The 19,433-nt window shown below is 37.7% G+C and overlaps 2 protein-coding genes across 2 annotated transcripts; both read right to left on the minus strand.

The window, feature by feature from the left end:
* Positions 1-2,429: 2,429 nt before the first annotated feature.
* LOC136172053 (olfactory receptor 11H6-like) lies at positions 2,430-3,392 on the minus strand. Its single transcript, XM_065941172.1, has one exon. It carries the CDS (start codon positions 3,390-3,392, stop codon positions 2,430-2,432), a length of 963 nt encoding a protein of 320 aa, XP_065797244.1.
* A 9,956-nt stretch (positions 3,393-13,348) lies between these two features.
* LOC136172055 (olfactory receptor 11G2-like) lies at positions 13,349-14,302 on the minus strand. The gene has a single exon (XM_065941174.1). The coding sequence runs from the start codon at positions 14,300-14,302 to the stop codon at positions 13,349-13,351; it is 954 nt and encodes a 317-aa protein (XP_065797246.1).
* Positions 14,303-19,433: the final 5,131 nt, after the last annotated feature.

Here is a 19,433-nt window from a genome sequence, read left to right on the forward strand (position 1 = left end):
GGGCAAAACCAAATATATTTAATTTCATATATGAATATTTTTTTCAGACACCACGAAAACCTAGTTGTAAGGGAAGATCTTAACTATTTAGTTAATTGTGGCCCACTAACTTTCAGGCTAAAATTTTTAACTCAAGGTGAATGAGTAAATGAAGAATCTTCCTTATCCATTCCTTGCCAGTTCTAAGAAAGGCTGTGGGCAGCCTTAAATCTCACTGTAGTTAATAGAGACTTTCTCACATGATGGAAAATTTCCCCCCATTTAGTTGAACTTCTGTCTCTCAGAACTTCAGAGTCTAGTAATAACTTATAAACTTCCTATTACGTTCTAACAGCACTCATTGTGAGATAGACAAGCCCCCAACTACCCACAGTGAAGTTTATTTCCTCTTACTCATCCTGCTGTGACTTCCCTGCTGTTACATAGGTGAATTATTTAGCTAAGTCCTACCCTACAGAACTTCTAAAGGGAACATTACCCAGGCATATCATAGGGGAGTCGAAATGAATGTGTTGTTTTAGTTGGTATTTTTCTTTTGTTTTTGTTGCCTCGTATCTCAGTAGAGACTTGGAGCTCTTTGTATCTTTGTATAACTGGAGTTTTTATTTATAGGTATTAGCTCTCCCAGCCTCTGTTGCAGCTGTAGTAGAGAGATGTACTCTTGGTTCCAACAAGTAGGTACAACTACCCCAGATTTTGAGTCAGGATAGTGATGCAGGAAGGAGAAATGGGATGGTAGGGGATAGAAATGTTGAAATATTGGGGAAAAAATAGCACTGAAGCAGTTAGCACACTTATTGCAGGAAAGACAAATTCCTAGTGCAGAATTGGCAGGATCTTAGAGCACTGTAGGAGGACTCTTTACCATCTGAGGCATTCTCAGTATAGGCAACACTGTGACATCTGGTGGCTCATGGCAGTAGGCATGGCTGTAGTGATAGTGATTTTTCCTCAGACCAGTTCCACAGGATGGTATGCACATTCATCTTTGATTCTGAGATTTTACTCTGATTCTTTCATTTTCACTGATTCTGTGACATTTCTGATATCCCATCAATAAATCTTCCCCGTTGTCATGCTTAATCAGCCAAAGTCAGCTTCTGTTGTATGCAAGTAAGAAACCTGTTATAATTACATCATAGTAGATTTGCTGTAGGAAGATGCAGTCTCAGTAATCTGCAGAGAGCAAGAAGAAACTAACCCTTCTGGATTGGTTGGTTGCCTGGAATTCTCTGATTTTACGGTGATCCAGCAGCCTCACTACTTAGCATATTCTATTACAGAAAATATTCTCCAAAGACAGGATAACTTGGAAGAGGGCTTTAAGACCCTCTTTACTTGTTGTGTGCAAGTAAGAACCCTGTTTTCTACATTAAAAATGGAAAACATGAATTGAGGTCTGGTTTGAATCGCACATTGTCAGTCAAATCATAAGCTTTTTCTTCACTATATAGTAGAAAACTTTACAAACCAACCTCTCTCCCAGAAAAAGAAATTTTGTGCTACAGTTTAAAATATGATACATATTGTTGAACACATGAAACTTCCATAATGTTATAAACCAATGTTGCCTCAATAAATTTTTTAATCAAAAAAATAAAATATGAACAATTCAGAGTACAGGCAGATGATCAGGTCAAGCCAAAAAATGTATATTAAGTGCTGACTGCCTTGAAGTATCTTCTATTTAGTTGGCAGAGTCTGTTTTCTGGTTTCTCAAGCTTGTTTTCTGTTAACAGTAAATGTTCCTCTACTTAAAGCTTGGAAGGTGCAGAAACGCAGTTTGGAGTAAGGAATACTTAATGATTTGGCACATGTGAATGTGTGCTTGTCTTTGTACTCTCTTCAAAGTTGGACCAAGAATTTTCCTTAAGAAGAAACCATATAAATTCCTATTTTCATTTGCTACATACTGTGTATAGCTCATCAGTGCTCGGTAGTAAGGAAAACACAAGTGAAAACCACTACTGTTTCAGTCACAGATATTGAGTCCTTGATCTTATAAATTAAGTGATTGGCTTTTTTTGTGAGCATAGTAAGTTGGTGCTATTTCTCATTATAGACAACCTTATAATCGGAAAAGAAAAATAGTTGATAAATTTAAAGTGCATAAAAGAGTATTAGGATAAAAGCCAAGATACAAGTTGGAAACATGAGCCTTAGTTTTGTATATACCAACTTGATTACATTAGTGTTAGGACTACTCAAAAACTACATTGGTGAATAAAAACCCTATGAAACTTTGCTGCAATAGACCTTTGGAACTGTGGGTATTTTCTTTTGAGATAGGATGAGAGTTTTTTGGTGTGTGTAATGAATCATACTTTTATGAGATCAAGAAGTCCAATACTCAGACATGTCCAGAAAATGGTTTTTTTAAATGAGAGAAATTCTGAATTCTTGGGAGAATAACGATGTAAAAATGTATATCATTTCTCTGTATTTTTAGAAATTTCTGATGCACAGAGGACTTTCTTCAATGCATCTTTCATATCTTTGTTCCGGAGGCTGTAGATCAGAGGATTAAAGAATGGGGTTGCCATGCAGTAAAACAGGGTTACAAATTTCTGTGTCCCAGGATGGCTCCTGGAGCCTGGACTCACATACATCACCATGACTGAGCCATAGAACAAGGAAACCACCAAGAAATGGGAGGCACACGTAGAAAAAGCTTTGTTCCTGCCTGAGCCAGCTGGGACCCGAAGTACAGCTCGCAAAACAAAGGTATAGGACCCAAGAATGTAGAGGAAGGTGATGAAAATGATAAGAGAGCTTACGGTGGCGCAAGTTAGAGTAGTTTTGGGAACGGGGGCACAGGAGAGCGCCAGCAATGGTCCCAGGTCACAGAAAAAATGGTCAATGACATTAGGGCCACAGAAAGGCACCTGGGACATAAGAACTGCAGGCATCAGTATTGATAGAAAGCCACCTGCCCAGCAGAAAACCACTAATCGGGCGCAGAGTTGATAAGTCATAATGGTGGGGTAATGCAGAGGTCGACAGATGGCAAGGAACCGATCAAAGGACATCGCAGACAGAAAGTAGCCCTCAGCGGCACACATGGAGAAGAAGAAGTAGAACTGGAGCAGGCAGCCAGCATAGGAGATGCTCTTGGTCTGGGAGATGATGTTGGCCAACATTTTGGGCACATCAGAACTGACATAGCAGATCTCCAGGAAGGAGAAGTTGGCCAGGAGGATGTACATGGGTGTATGGAGCTTCCGGCTTGACCACACAGCGCAGATGATGGATGTGTTCCCAAGGAGGGTCAGCAGGTAGATGAGGGAGAACAGGACGGAGAGGAGGATCTGGATCTCCCTGCGGCAGGGGAAGCCCAGGAGAATGAACTCACTCACAGACCCAGAGATATTACTGGCTTCTGAGCTTTGCATTCTTCTGATCTATGAAGGGAATGATCATTATATTAGCCATTTCTTTCTCTTGAAAAGTAATTTTTATATCTTCTGACTTCTATTTACTCCTTTAATGCATTTTTGTGAAAGGGCTCCATATGGTTCTGAATTTAACTTATTTCCCAATGATCTAGCTTAGCCCAATGAGAGCAGAGTTCTGAGAACCAGAGTCAATAGGTTACTATATGCTCCCACAGCCCCCACTGTAACACTCTCCATTTTTTTCAGAGTATAAATTTCACCGACTTCATGTAACATAGAAGTCCAGATTGTCTTCTATGTTTGCATTTACCTTAATTCTTCCTTGATGTAAAGTTTCATAAGATACACCCTCATACACACATCTAATTTCTTTTCTCCTTGTTACAAAGAAAATTTTATTTAGAATTTTGGAAAATTCTAAGAAAAATCAAAGTTCAAATTAATAGGGTGACAGATGGTAACTAGACTTATTGTGGTGATCATTTTGTAGTGTGTAAAAATACTGAATCATGATCCTGTACACCTAAAACTTATATAACATTGCAAGTCAATTTTACTTCAATTAAAAAAAATGGCCTGGCAATATTCATAGCAGAAAAGTGGAATTCAAAGCTTGTCTTTAACAAGACAGAGAGAATCATTTGATATGAATAAGAGGTAAAAGATGAATGAAGAAATATTAAAGCTTGTCATGTTGTAAAAAAATAATAAATTAGCATGAAGTTGAATTAGGTCAGTACAAAAAGAGTACCTTGCTATGTTATCAGTTAACATTTTTTCAGGATATCTGTCCTGTTAACTGAAGCAGGGTGCTAAAGACATTGCCACAAATTCCATTTTAGACAGTACCTATTAGTTTCTTTACAGCTGGTATTTAACTTCTACTTGCTGAGCCAATGGCTAAAATGATACAGAGAAAAAACAGACCTTCATTGGCTTCTCTCCTTTATTAGGAGATCCTGGCTCTCAAATAGAAAAATAGCAAGAGGCAGATGGAGAAAACTTGTCTCTTAGCTCAGATGGCTACAAAAGTATATTGTGCATGTACTACAGCTTTTCCTCCTTGACCCAAATACCTATTTATGATAAAGAAGAATTTTAACAAGGCTACTAACTAAAGCTGGAAATCACCATCTTTGACCTGCCCTGTGTCCTAACTTTTGGCACTTTTTATGAAAGTGAAAATCACTCAGTCGTGTCCAACTCTTTGTGACCCCATGGACTATATATCCATGGAATTCTTCAGGCCAGAATACTGGAACAGGTAGCCTTTCCCTTCTCCAAGGGATCTTCCCAACCCAGGGATCGAACACAGGTTTCTGGCATTGCAGACGGATTCTTTACCAGCTGAGTCACAAGGAAAGCCTAAGAATACTGTAGTGGGTAGCCTATCCCTTCCCCAGCGGATCTTCCCGACCCAGGAATCGAACTGGGGTCTCCTGCATTGCAGGCGGATTCTTTACCAACTGTGCTATCAGGGAAGCTCTCTGACTTGAACCAATTTCTGAATATTTTTTAAAAATTTGACTTCTAAGGTAGTGAGCATAACAGCAACCACTGTTATGTATGAAGAATTTATTGTGACCATCACTTAACATTCATTATCTCAATAAATTCTACTCCTTCTTCTTTCCAATTCTAGAGCCTTAAGAAAAAACACCTTCACATTTCTAAATGTAGCATTGAATCTTATTGTCATTCTGAGCATGTTGATTTTAAAATCCAACTTTTTCCCCTACACAAATGTCAGCTCTGTATATATAAGCTGTGTTTCCTTATTGTATTTTATTTAATTTGTTCATCTGCCACTTGTCTATATCAAATTTCCACTTGTGCATGTGGAGGACTAGCTTCAGGAAAGCTGTGTTAGTGACTGAGGCTATATACTATAGGAAAAGATTATTTACATATTTCTCACAGTGTCTCTCTATAGTATACATCAGGTACATCACTAAGATGGTGAGGCAGGTATCTTCCAAATTAGCAGCTTCCATCAAATGCCAAAGGGAGATCAAGCATAAAAAGTTTTGTGTTCATTCAGAAAGACCAACAGATGCGTAAGTTGAAATGAACTATAAGCTATACAAGTGATGGGCTCATTGGAGAAGACTTTGACTGGAAATTCAGTGATTGGAAGGGGTGATATGATGCTTTAAATCAGAACTAGACAACCTAAATTTTCAATATTTGATATTTAGCTAAAATATGTGTAGTAAGAACCGTCACACTTTTTACTGTGACCGTAATTTTACTTATACAGTTGAACTGGCTATGGTGGGTAAATACAGTTGAACTGACTGTGGTGGGTAAGATTGTGTGTAAACAGGGCAAAGAAACTTGATAAAGAAAGAAAAATAGTGGAAGGAAGGTGCATTGCAGGGGTGTTATATTTGAATGGGAATTCCCCCTTCACTCGTGGTCAGAATCAGTGTAAACCCACCTCAAAATTAAGGTAAGAATAAGAGTATTTGAGGAGGAGTCTTTGATGTTTTAACAGTGGCTCTTGATTGAGCAGACATTAATCAGAATTCGAAGTAAGAAAAAGGAAAATGTCATCAAAGAGAAAGAGAAGGAAACATCAGATTTTCTTTCAAATTTTATCTGTAATACAACTTGGTACTCTCATGAATGTCTTTCTTCCTTTCCTAGTTAAAAACTCCTCTGTTCCTGCCTCATTGTTCTAAGTTCAGTTCACCCAGGGTTCTTCTCTCCCTGCCTTGGGTCACTGTGGATTCTACCTGAGACTACATGTTGATTTTTCCTTTCACTGCAAATACAGGAATTCTTCGATCTTAATTACACTTAATGAAAATAAGTATTGATTACTTACAAAAGTTTTATCTCCTTTGAAGTGATATGAAGCTCATTAACTTCTATCATTTCTTAATCTGAAAATTAATGCAAAACAGAGAAGTGTCAGCTCAAAATTGCCTGATGGGATTTTTGAACAATTGTATGCTGGATAGATGTGATTCTACCAGGAAGAATGAAGATTTTATAAAAAATTATGTATTATTTGATCTATTACCTTGTTTATAATATGAAATATATTTATAAATATATTTAAAAATCCAAAGGAACATTCACAGACCTCCTTCTGTAGTAATAATACACACAGTGGACATTGCAGCAGGCAGTCGAGGGGCTACCTCTTGTGTCTTCTTAAAGATCTTACATGAAGAATTTGGGGTTCCTGGTGACACTCTGCCACACTTTGAGCCTCACAAAGGATTCTCTTTAGCTGCATCAAAAGAATAAAATGCCAAGAAACTCTCTGTTTTAATATGCATATCTTTCTGGCCGCATACTGTCCCTAGAGGCCATCCCTCGGGAGCAGCAGGGACAATCTGAGTGTATCATTCAACCCCCAAGTGTGTTTTACTTTCAGTGTTCAACTCAGAGCTGAAAAAAGACCTTCCTGAATCCATCGGTGAGACTGTCACCGAGTAATGGCCCCTCTAGTTGGCTGCTCACCTGACACCCACAGACAGGCTCTGGATTTAAAACCATCTCCATACTGGATATCACCAGTTGCTTTAAGGCTCCTAAAGCTCCCCTGTCAGCATATGTGCTTCTTCAAATGACATTGAAAATTCACTTTAACAAATTCCCAAATCCTAAGTATCTTCCTGTGGGAGCATGCTCAGTTGCTCAGTTGTGTCTGACTCTTTGTGACCCTGTGCACTATAGCCCACCAGTCTATGGGATTTTCCTGGCAAGAATACTGGAGTGGGTTGCTATGTCCTCCTCCAGGGGATCTTTCCGACCCAGGGATCGAATCTGTGTCTTGCATCTCCTGCATTGGCAGGCAGATTCTTTACTGCTGAGCCACTGAGGAAGCCCAAATATCTTCCCTATGACCCACTAAAAGTAACCTCCCTGCCTATCTTTATCAGTCTGTGCAGCAGTGGTAAAAGTTGGTCTGCATTCCTTGAGTAGACTCTTGTTGGCAGGGACTGATTCCTGCTGGAACTGGCCAGTGGCTTTCAATCCTCATGAGTATAAGAAAACCTAGGGTCTCACTTAACATTCACAGCCTCCTATCACACCCTCAACCAAGAGGATTTTATGTCTTCTGAGGTTTTCAAATTATAAACTCTCTACTCGGTTTTGTATTATGTTTAGGTGATAGTGTTTAGTACCCGCTATTTGCTGATTACTATGCCAGCAGATTTCATATGTGTTATCTAATATATATGTGTGCATGCTCAGTCAATAAGTCATGCCTGACTCTTTGTGACCCCATAGACTATACCTGGCAGGGTTCCTCTATCCGTGGAATTTCCCAGGCAAGTACTGAAGTGGATTGTCATTTCCTCCTCCGGGGTATCTTCCCAATGCAGGAATTGAACCTGGGTCTCCTGCATTGCAGGCGGATTCTTTACCACTGAGCCACCTGGGAAGCCCTGTCTAACACTTGTAATGCTCATTAAACTCTTGAATACTGTCTCATCCTTTTAAAATGATTGAACAGAAGCCCACAGAGGGTAAGAGTTTATATTTGGCTCTAACTCAACTTGGTTTATCTTTTTCTACAAACAGGGTGCCTGGAGTGAAAAATTATATCTAATCTGCCCATGGCTTCTACCTGTTATTCTTTACTGGTCATTGTTATGCCTTTCTATCCCTCTGGGAAAATTCTATTAGTTTTGTTATTTTGGCTTCTTGTCTTCCTTAAATAGTTTTACTTCAAACACTGTATTTGAGAAGGTTGTTCAGAATCTGGTTTATGGCTTAACATCTTGTTTTATCTTGATACAACAAATTTCTCTGAAAAATGATTGCTATTGTGAACAAAGATTTGTTTAAAACAGTTATTGCCCATAAGTAGCTTTCAAGGTAATGAGCTACTTTGGCAAAAGTTCCAGCAAAAATCCCATTCAAGGGCAGAACTTTAATTCTTTTTCATTCTTTGCTGTGTAAGTAGACACACGGTAGTCTTGACAATGAAGTGCATTTGAAATCTTGATAATACTATTTATTCCTGCCTGAAAACTCCCATGGACAGAGGAGCCTAGCAGGCTATAATCCAAAGGGTTGCAAAGAGTTGAACACAACTCAGTATGACCTTGCAATGCCGCATAGCAAGGTAGGAGTCAGACCAGACTCAGATGTTACTTCTGTTAGACTCTCTATTCCTTGTGCTAGACTCCGTCTTTCTTCTCCAAGCTTTAGTTCTTTTAGCACAGAGATACCAGGTGTCCAAAACCAGCCAGAAAGTTTCTAATCCAAGCTGACAAAGGCAGCAATATTGGAAGTAGCCCACTCACTCTGTTCTATGTTCACTTGTTCCAGCAGAAAGCAACCTGGGGGAAAAATAATTCTGAGTTAATAGTAATCAGGTCCTTTTACTGTAGCCCTGCTTCCTGTTGCTTCTTCTAGTAATAACTTAAGGATACTCTAAGTTTTCATTTTGGAAGCACCAGTGATGTATCTGCAAGTCATTGACCCACTGATACTTTCATATTATGTTTGGAGACTCATCTTTAATCTCCTCTTTCAATGACTTGCTTATAAAAACTTCTTTTCATTCTTTGTTGCTTTGATGATGACTGTCTAACCTTTTAAAACATTTTGTTATTGATAATGTTTATTGTTAGTATTTCATTAGCATGTAACCTTCCAAATCAGTTCTTTCCCCTTTAAACTTCAGAAATACCTCAGAAACCAGTCCTCTCAGATATGTCAATTGCCCCAAGAAAGAAAGCAATCCTGAAAACAACTGAATTTTTCTAGATGTTTCAGTTTCAGATAGATCTCTCAAATGTAAGTTTGACCTCATATATTTTTCTGTCATTCTTCATGATTGTTCATTTTCTCTGTTTTCATTCTATGATTTGTTTTCTCTGTGTTTTCTTCCTAGAATTGGTGCCATGGCAACCAAGGCTCTGTGATGTTGACAGTGAGTTCACTGCCACCCTTGTTCCTCTTGATCTGTCCATGGGTAACGGAGCTCATACGGTAAAGCTCTAGGGGTATGCGAACCGTGTCCAGTTTGGATAATCCCGGACATTCTCAACTTTAGTCAAACAGGACATTTTACTGCTGAAGATATATTGTCCTTTGGGCCTGAAAATCATTGATCAAGATAGGAATACCCAAGGAAAATGAGGTGCTGATTAAGTTTCTGGATTCAAACTCTGGGAAGAAATCAGCACTGGGCTTGAAAGTCATTGGCAGGAAGTGGGCAAATTGGACCTTCCCAGGCACTCTTTTTGTTCCAGGCAGGATATTGTGGAAGGTATGGCAGCTAAGCCCCAAGGGCTGTGTTGAACCAGGTTCAGCTTTGGGCAATATGGCCCAGGATACCAGGTGCCTCTCTTTGCACAGCCTCCCCCAGGCCATACATAAAGACTCAGTGGGTTGCTGTGTTCCTTGTGAATTTGGGCAGAAAAGAGAAGTGGCCAAATACATATACTTGTCACTTTATACTTGACTTTAGATTGATAATATCCAAACTGTTGGAGATGATATAGGTAGTGCTTAATTTCACCATTCTGCTTCTTTTGTTCTCACCAAACATGTCCTCTACATGAAATAATGGATTTTCAAATGAAAGCGAATTTAACTAATTTAATTCTGAGAATTTTCTGGTTTTTTGAGAATCTTACATGCAACTTTGATATGACTGTTAATCTCAGGCAAGAGGTGGAATCCCTGACTCAGAAGAAGTTAGGCAGAAATAGAATTTTAATAGGCTCGGAAGCAGGAAACTGGCACTGGCTCAGAGAGACCCTGATTACGTAAAAAATGCCTGTTACACCCACAACTTTCCTCACTCCCTCCACAGTTCCACCCACATTCACATTGTCTGTAGAGCACTGTTTTGTGGTTTTTTTTTTTTTCTCCTCTTGGTTTCTCCCCAAATGCCGATTGATTTAATCATTACTAGGAACATAATCATTTTATGGTTACAGCGTAATATAAGCAGTTCTTTCCTGTTGGACATGTAGATTGCTGTGCAATTTTTTTCTGTTACAAACTGGTCTGTGATGATGTTCTCTTACAGTGAATTGGTATAAGTGGATTAGCTGATCAAAATGTATATATAATTTTAAGGCTTTTATTTGCCATATTGCTAGATTGTTTTCTAAAAGTGTTGTCCTAACTTACAGTCTAACCAGCAGACAGAATGCTCATTTTCCTCACATTTGAAACACACGCACACATACAGCTTATTACAATTCTGTCTAAAAATTACCATTATGAGTATTTTAAAGTAATGTGTCATTATTTTAATATATATTTACTTAATTAGTAATTACGTTGAGTCTAAAAATTATTTTTTGATCACTTTGACTTTTTTTCCTTTTCTTTTCATTTATATATATAATATTTTTCTGATCATGTAGTCACATATACACTCTTCCTCTTAATGGTTTATACTTTGGTTTTATGCTTAGGAATATATTCACACCTTGAGATTACATATTGATAACATATATGATGTAGAATTGAAAGATAACTGTTTTTGTGAACAGAAAATGTGTGCAATTATCAAAAGGGAAACACAACCAGTCTCCAGAACTTGTGGCAATTTCACAAAGGATAAATTTCAGAAGGATAAACCCCTTCTCCATAAAGGAAGGGGTTAATGTAATCAACTTGTCACCAAATGGCTGGCTCTAGTGACTTTTGAGAAATTCCGAGGCAGAAATTTGAAAGATATGTGGTGGTTTTCAAGTGGGACACTGTTACTATGAGTTAAAATTCATGTAGAAGTATTCAGTACAACTGCAGCTGAAAAAGAAGCTCAAGAATATCATCTGCTACAATAAACATCTGGCTCCTCCACTACTGTTTACTAGTGTGATATTGGCGAAGTTCCTGAACCTCACTAAAACTGTTGCTTTTCTAATTTTTTAACACAGTGTTGATAATAGCTCGCTCCAGAAGGTTGTTATATGTATAAAATAAACGTAAATTATATGTATATAATAAAAGAGGTGACTGTTCTCAAAATATTCAGTGTGATGACAGTTCCATCAGGTGATTTGGGAGAAAATAAAGTTATCCTGTCAAAATTGGATAAAATTCCATTTCAGTACATGGTTCTTGGAGATTTATAATACTTATAATGTTTTGAAGACTTCATGAATTTGCTTAATTTGGTGTAATCTTTTACTTGCTTTATTTAAATATGGCACTTAAAAGAACTGAGCAGACATTTTTCTTCCTTTCTTATTAACTTCACATAGATTATTCCTAGAAAAGCATGTTCAGAAATTTGGAGATAGTTTATATAAGTGGTTTAGCTCCAGATTAGCAACTGATAAATTCTTAGAAATTGTAATACATTTAATTGAAATAAAGGAAGTAGGCTGCAAGTCTGACCTCTGTATGAGAGGAGATAAGAATTTATTTTATGGTTTGGAAAGAATGTGCAAATGGTGAGATTGGTCCAGATGGTGAGATTGAGGGAAGTATCTGAGGGAAGTGGTAAAACAAGAAATTATCTATTGAGTAGTTAGACTTTGCTTGTATCCTTGTAAATAATCTCCTAAAATAAGTTAGACAAATTTGAAGTTTAGATTTCACTATATCCTTAATTTATAAAGCCCTGAATTAAGCAGAAGTTACTAAAAAAACTTGAATTTCATTTCATTTTAATTAATTAATTAATTTCATTCCATTTTAAGTGTCAGCAGCCTGAATTACGAGGTGTTTCTGATATGTAAAGTGTGAGATGCAAAAAGCCTAGTTAATTATTATCTCAAAATTGGTTACAAATGCAGAAACCACACACCTTTAGAAACAACAATACATTTTATTCACTAAAAATTTTCATCTCTTTTCCCATCTGCTCTAAGAAAGCTGGATGACTGTAGAATGAGCAAAACATAAGCACCCAGAAGTAAATAATAGTTAAAATAATCAGGGAAACAGCATCTTATGTTAAAGATATTTTGGATGATGGTCTTAATTAAGCATTTTTGCTTAGGTAGATAATTTGTCCAGGCAATTGTTCACCTATTCAGTCCACTTTGTGAAATAGGACAGAGAAAACTTGTTATTGAACCCCCAGAAATTCTGTTCCTCCTTGTCCAGACAACCTCAAATTCTTGGTTCTTTCTTAAAGGAAGTCCAATTACAGTTGTACTTCACTTTGTGGAATAGATGATTTTCTGAAGGCTATAAATGTGGCTCCCTTAAATTATACTTTATTTCTCTGTTATATTCTTAGAATCATCTTTAAAAAATATGTACTAGTAGTGAAAATAAAATGCATAATCAAACCAACATTTGTAATTATATATTTTAAAGAGAAGATCTTTAGACACATTTTAGATAATACTTAATATGTCAAATGGCAAAAATACTGAAATAAAATATGCTTCTACAACCTGTCAATTGACACTGGATTTGCAGCAAAGAGAGAAGTCCTGACTAATGCCCTTTACATTTCGCATATATCTTAACACTATTTGAATAAACACTAGCCACTAAATTCCTAATTCTTATTTTGAGTACTTTCTGACTTACTACTTAATATCCATCTAAGGCTATTTGTTTCTTTATGATCCTTAGAGTAAAAACATGAATTATTTTTGGAAGAGAGTAAAAAGATCACACCTGCAAGGCTGTACTTATTCCATACAGTAATCCTTCCTTATAATCAGTCACTACCAGTGGAGAATATTTTGCAGTGTAAATACCAAAACAAGTTTATGAATCCTTTTGAATCCTTATATGTTGTTTCAATTCTGAAATACAAAGCAGATTTATACTTCCTTTTAGAAGCTTGGTTATAATGAAAAGTTCAATTTTCTTAAGACAATTTTATTTCTTAAAAAAGACTAATCCATCATGTAGTGGGTGACTTTTATGATAATAGTGGGATTTATTGTAATAGTTCCTTAACCAAAATTATTTTTAAATTTTCTAGAAAACCACCTTGTTCGTGTCTTATTCAGACAGCTTGTGTTGCAACTTAGTCCACTATGACTTCTGATTTATGTTTTAAGAACAGATATTTCAGCCCAAAAGACTTTCCTTAGAGCAGCCTTCATCTCATTGTTCCTGAGGCTGTAAATTAGAGGATTGCAAAGGGGTGTTATTACAGAATAAAATAAGGTCACAATTTTTTGCTCTTTCACTGGGTGTCCTGATCCAGGACTAACATACATCACCATAACAGAGCCAAAAAACAGAATTACCACAGCCAGATGAGAAGCACAAGTAGAGAAAGCCTTGCGTTTGCTGGCTGCTGAGGGCAACCTTACCACAGCCAGAATCACCAGTGCATAGGCGCAAAGGATGAAGAGAAAGCTGCCAGTCATGAAAACAGCATTGAAAGTGGAGTAAATGAGTTGTGTGGTGGTGTCTTCAGAACAGGACAGCATCATCAATGGGACAGGATCACATATAAAATGGTCGATGATATTTGGGTTGCAAAAGGGCAACCGTGAAATGAGAACAACTGGGGTTAGGAAGAGAATGAACCCACAGGACCACCCAAAGATGACGAGGCCAGTGTAGAGCTCTTTAGTCATGACGCGTGAGTAATGCAGAGGATGGCAGATGGCAAGATACCTGTCAAAGGCCATGATGCAAAGGTAGAAGCCCTCATCACAGCCAAAAGAGAAGAAGAAGTAGAACTGTGCAAAACAACTCACAAAGGAGATGGACTTGCTTGAGGACAGGAAGTTGGCTAGCATATTAGGGACGGTTGTGGTGACATAACATATTTCCAGGAAAGAGAAATTCCCCAAGAAGATGTACATGGGGGTGTGAAGGCGCTGATCCCACCGCACAGCACAGACAATGGCCGTGTTCCCCATCAGGGTCAGGATATAGGCTGCTGAGAAGAGCCCGAAGTAGAGGAGCTGCACTTCTGGGCTTGAGGGAAAGCCCAGGAGGATAAAGTGGGTAACAGGGTGGGTGGTTTCTCTGCTGGACACATTCATTAGTCTGGAAGACATGGGATGACAGAAGTTACTGACCTTTAACGGAGTATACTGATTCTTCCTGAAAAATCCTAATTTCATTACCATTTTTGGGGAGATTAAGTAACAAACAATGAGTTTTGTTTTAAAGCACCCAAACTGTGATCATCATAACCTATTGCCCAAGAGTATGATTTCATTTTGATGTTGTTGCTTAGTGACGTAGTCATGTCTGACTCTTTTGCAACCCCATGGGCTGCAGCCTACCAGGCTCCTCTGTCCATGGGATTTTCCAGGCAAGAGTACTGGAGTGGGGTGCCATTGCCTTCTCCAAAAAATTACCCTTAGATATCCACAAATTATTCTGCTGCTTTTATTGAAGAAAAAGCTCAGCTAACACACATATCTTAGTGGTAGCTTCATAACTCATTTGACTGAATTTTTAAAACTCATTTAATTTTTGTCTTTCATATTGCAGTATGTGTCCTGATACATTGATATCCTGTTTGATGATATTGAAATTGCTCATCTTTACTGACAAGAACTTCCCCGATGGCTCAGCAGTAAGGAATCTGCCTGCAGTGCAGAAGACACAGGAGATGTGTGTTCAATCTCTGGGTTGAGAAGATCTCTAACAGGAAGAAATGGCAACCCTCTCCAGTATTCTTGCTTGGAAAATCCCATGGACAGAGGATCCTAGCGGGTTACAGTCTATTGTATTGCAAAGACTCAGAGATGACGGAGTGACTGAGCAGACAATACAATTGACAATGGCACCCTAACAGTGGCAAGTCAAATCAATGTCAATACTCACCCTGTTTGGGTCTCCTGTTACAGATCTTCTTGAGAATACTAACTGTATAAAGTCACAATCCAAAGAATATCCTACAAATGCAAGAAACAGGAAACATACAGATGCTGAATGGTGTTTTGTCACTTAAGGAAGACACACAAAATTAGTGAGCCTGAGAGCAATATGTGGGTTGGAGAGCTGTGAATGGAGTGGAATCAGAGATTTGTCATGTTATTTCTACTGAACAAATAACAAAATTCATTATAATATTGAAAATAAACCCACTTCCAGTAATTTGCTATTATACATTTTTAAAATAAAATCCCCAGGTCTCTTTGTAAACAATACCCATTATATTTTAAAGGAGTCAGAAAATTAGTTGTATTTCTCAAAGTTCAGGAAAATAAAAGAAAATTAATATTTTAAAATGTGCTGTCTGAATTTTATTGTAATCAGATATTTACAGTATTAGAACAAGAAGAAAACACTTGTCAGTAAATCCATGTATGCAAAAATCTCAGCATTTGAAATAGGGCATGCAAAAATTTAACTCACTTCTTGGATGTGTGCCAAGAAGAAAAGTCAGAGAGGGGAAATAAAATATTACCATAGCATGTGAGGGACTTCTGAAGAGATGGCTGATCCAGTTTATAACCTGCCATGAGTTGCAAAGAGTGAATTTTAAAAGAGTTTTTTCTCCCTAACTTCAAGGGTCATATTTATGGTCAAGATGAAAGCCCAGATGTAGGTGCTGTCTACATTCATTTCCTTGCATGATGGCCTTTTGAGATTTAGGAGCCACTCCCTGATATTTTGAAAGTATTTGTTCAACAGATGAGATGGGTTTTGAATTGTCTTTGTTTACAAAGAAATTCCAAGCCCTGCTATTCCTTGAGGAATAGTGCACTTGCAGAGTAAGTTCTTATTTTCTCTTGAGCTTCCACTAACCAGATTTTGCAAAAGTTTCCTTGGGAATAATTAAATAATAGTAGCGTGCTGCCTGTGGGGTCACACAGAGTCGGACACGACTGAAATGACTTAGCAGCAGCAGCAGCAGCGTTTGTTGTAATAGTTAGAATACAAAGATGTACCATTTGACTCTCTTTCTATCTTGAAGAAAGAGAAAAACAAATTTTCCCCACTCATATTCTCAAATTTTTTGTTTAGAGACAGTTCAGCTGTTATTTTATGATAGTCATTGGAAAGTTGTGTGTCTTCAGTGCTAAGACTGGTATGCTAAATGCTATGGTAAATCACTTTAGTCGTGTCCAACTCTGTGCAACCCCATAGAAAGCAGCCCACCAGGCTCCACCATCCCTGGGACTATCCAGGCAAGAACACTGAAGTGGGTTGCCGTTTCCTTCTCCAATGCATGAAAGTGAAAAGTGAAATGAAGTCGCTCAGTTGTGTCTGACTCCTAGCGACCGCATGGACTGCAGACTACCAGGCTCTTGCATCCATAGGATTTTCCAGGCAAGAGTACTGGGGTGGGTTTGCATTGCCTTCTCCGAAGACTGGTATCAGTCAGTTCAGTTCAGTTCAGTCGCTCAGTCGTGTCCGACTCTTTGCGACCCCACGAATCGCAGTACGCCAGGCCTCCCTGTCCATCACAAACTCCCGGAATCTACCCAAACATATGTCCATCGAAGACGTATAGGGTTATTCAAATAAGTAATTGTTTATTAAGTGCATACTGATTGTTTTTAAAAACAGAAAAAAAATTCCTGCCTACCTAGAATAATTCAATTGAGGTTGGGAGCAACAGAAAATAAAAAAGATCAGTAAATTAATAACTGAAATAATAAATTTTTCTTTTCATTTGAGAAAAATGAAACATGGAAATGGGATGGATTATAAATGGAGAAGTGCTGCGGCCAGCACAGAAGGTAGGGATTGAAAGTGGTAGATGCACAGTTTGGGAAAAAGAAACTAGAGACAAAATTAAAGTTTTAAAGATGGGACTGGGGGACTCAAGATCTCTTGGGCCAAGAGCCCTGTTCCTTGGAGCCACCTCACTTTTATATAGTGTCTTGGCAAGCAGAATGTATCTGTTGTTTTATGATCAAGTCAGCCTCCTATGTCCCCAGTTATGTGTCCCATTTTATTGATTACTTTAAACTATCTTATTTTCTTGTACAAGGGCTATCACCTAGCTGGCGGTCATAGACCCACATATGCATTAGGAAAACATCTTAGTGTGTACACAAGCAGTGTTCTTATCTTGCACTGACCCAGCGTTCCAAGTTCCACACTATGTTTTTCCTTAGCTTATCGGGGTATGACGACCCCAACTAATCAGCCCAATGTACTTTTATTTGGGTTATGCTGTACTGCTATATTCTGCTTTTATTCTTTTCCCATGATGACTTTCTTATGGCTTAGCCAGAGCAACAGGCGGCTGACTATTAACTCCTTCGGGGTAAGACTTGTAATTTTAAATAGGGTTTAAAGGAAAGCCTATCAGAGAATTTAACATTTGAGCAGAATTTTCAGAAATGTGGGAAAAAACCAAGAGGAGACTGAGAGAGTTTTCAGACAGAAGAAACAGCTAATAGGAAGAAGAGGAAGAGTACATTTAGCAAGTCAGAAGAGGGCAGTGTGCTGGAGTAGCATAAACTGGAGCGATGACCACTTTCTAGCACCCAGTTCTATTGTTTCTATTTCATCTTTATGTAGCTTCTGTACTTCACTGTACTCTTTAAGGGCTTCCCAGGTGGTGGTAGTGGTAAATAACCCGCCTGCCAATGAAGGAGACATAAGAGACGTGGGTTCGATCCCACGAACATGCGTACCCTCCAGGGAAGACCCCCCTGGAGGAGGGCATGGCAACCTATTCCTGTATTCTTGCCTAGAGAATCCTACTGATAGAGGAGCCTGGCAGGCTACAGTCCATATGGTTGCAAAGAGTTGGACACTACCAAAGCAACTTAGCATGCATGTACTCTAAATTTTTTTTCAGCTTTATTGAGATATAATTGACATATAACAATGTATAAGTTTAAGATGTACAATGTATTAATTTGATACACTTATATATTGCAAAATGATTACCTCCATAACATTAGCTAACACCTCCATCCACTCACATAATTACTGCTTCTCTGTGGTGGCCAGAATATTGACGATCTTCTCTGTTAGCAAATTTAAGTATATAATGCAGAATTGTTGACAATAATCACCATGATGTACACTAGATTCCTGAGTCCAACTTTTTAAGATTTTACATAGAAGTGATATAATGTAGTGTTTGTCTTTCTCTGACTTATTTCACCAAGCATAATACCCTCAAGGTCCATCTGTGTTGTTACAAATGGCTAGACTTCTTTCTTTCTCATGGCTGAATGATATTCTACCATATATATATATATATATGTATATATACATATATATATATATATATATATATATATAATATCTTCTTTATCCATTCATCTGTAGATGGACAATTAGATTGTTTCCATTCTTGGCTTTTATCAGAATTGCTGCAATGAACATGGAGGTTCAGATAAAGATAATGATTCCATTTTCTTTGAATATATACCCAGAAGTGGGGCTGCTGGATCATATGATAGCTATATTTTTAATTTTTGAGGAACCTCCACACTGTTTTCCATAGTGGCTGTACCAGTTTGCATTCCACTAATAGTGCACAAGGATTCCTTTTTCTATACATCCTTCCAAACACTTGTTATCCTTTGTCTTTTTGATGATAGCTGTTCTAAAGGTGTGAGATGATATCTCTTGGTTTTGATTTGTGTTTCCCCAATTATTAGTGGTGTCGAGCACCTTTTTAGGTATCAGTTGAGCATTTTTATACCTTTCTTGGAAATACATCTATAAATATCTATTTAAAAATTATTTTTTTCTTGAGTCATATGAGTTCCTTATATATTTTAGATATTATCAGGTATATGGTTGGCAAATATTTTCTTCTATCACATAGGCTGCCTTTATAATTTGTTAATTTTTCATCACAGTATAGAAGCTTTTATTTTAGATATAGTCCCACTTGTTTATTTTTGCTTTTGCTGCTTTGTACAGCATTGGCAGACCAATGCCAAGAAACTTATTCCCCATGTTGTCTTCTATGCTTTACAGTTTCAGGATACCTGATATATGTATGTACATATATATATATATATATATATATGTATGTCATATATGTACATATATACATACATATATATGTGACAAACCTAGACAGCATATTAGAAAGCAGAGACATTACTTTGCCAACAAAGGTCCATCTAGTCAAAGCTGTGGTTTTTCCAGTAGTCATGTATGGATGTGAGAGTTGGACTATAAAGAAAGCTGAGCACCGAAGAATTGATGTTTTTGAACTATGGTGTTGGAGAAGAC

The sequence above is a fragment of the Muntiacus reevesi genome, chromosome 7, assembly GCF_963930625.1.
Source record: "Muntiacus reevesi chromosome 7, mMunRee1.1, whole genome shotgun sequence".
Classification (NCBI taxonomy): Eukaryota; Metazoa; Chordata; class Mammalia; order Artiodactyla; family Cervidae; genus Muntiacus; species Muntiacus reevesi.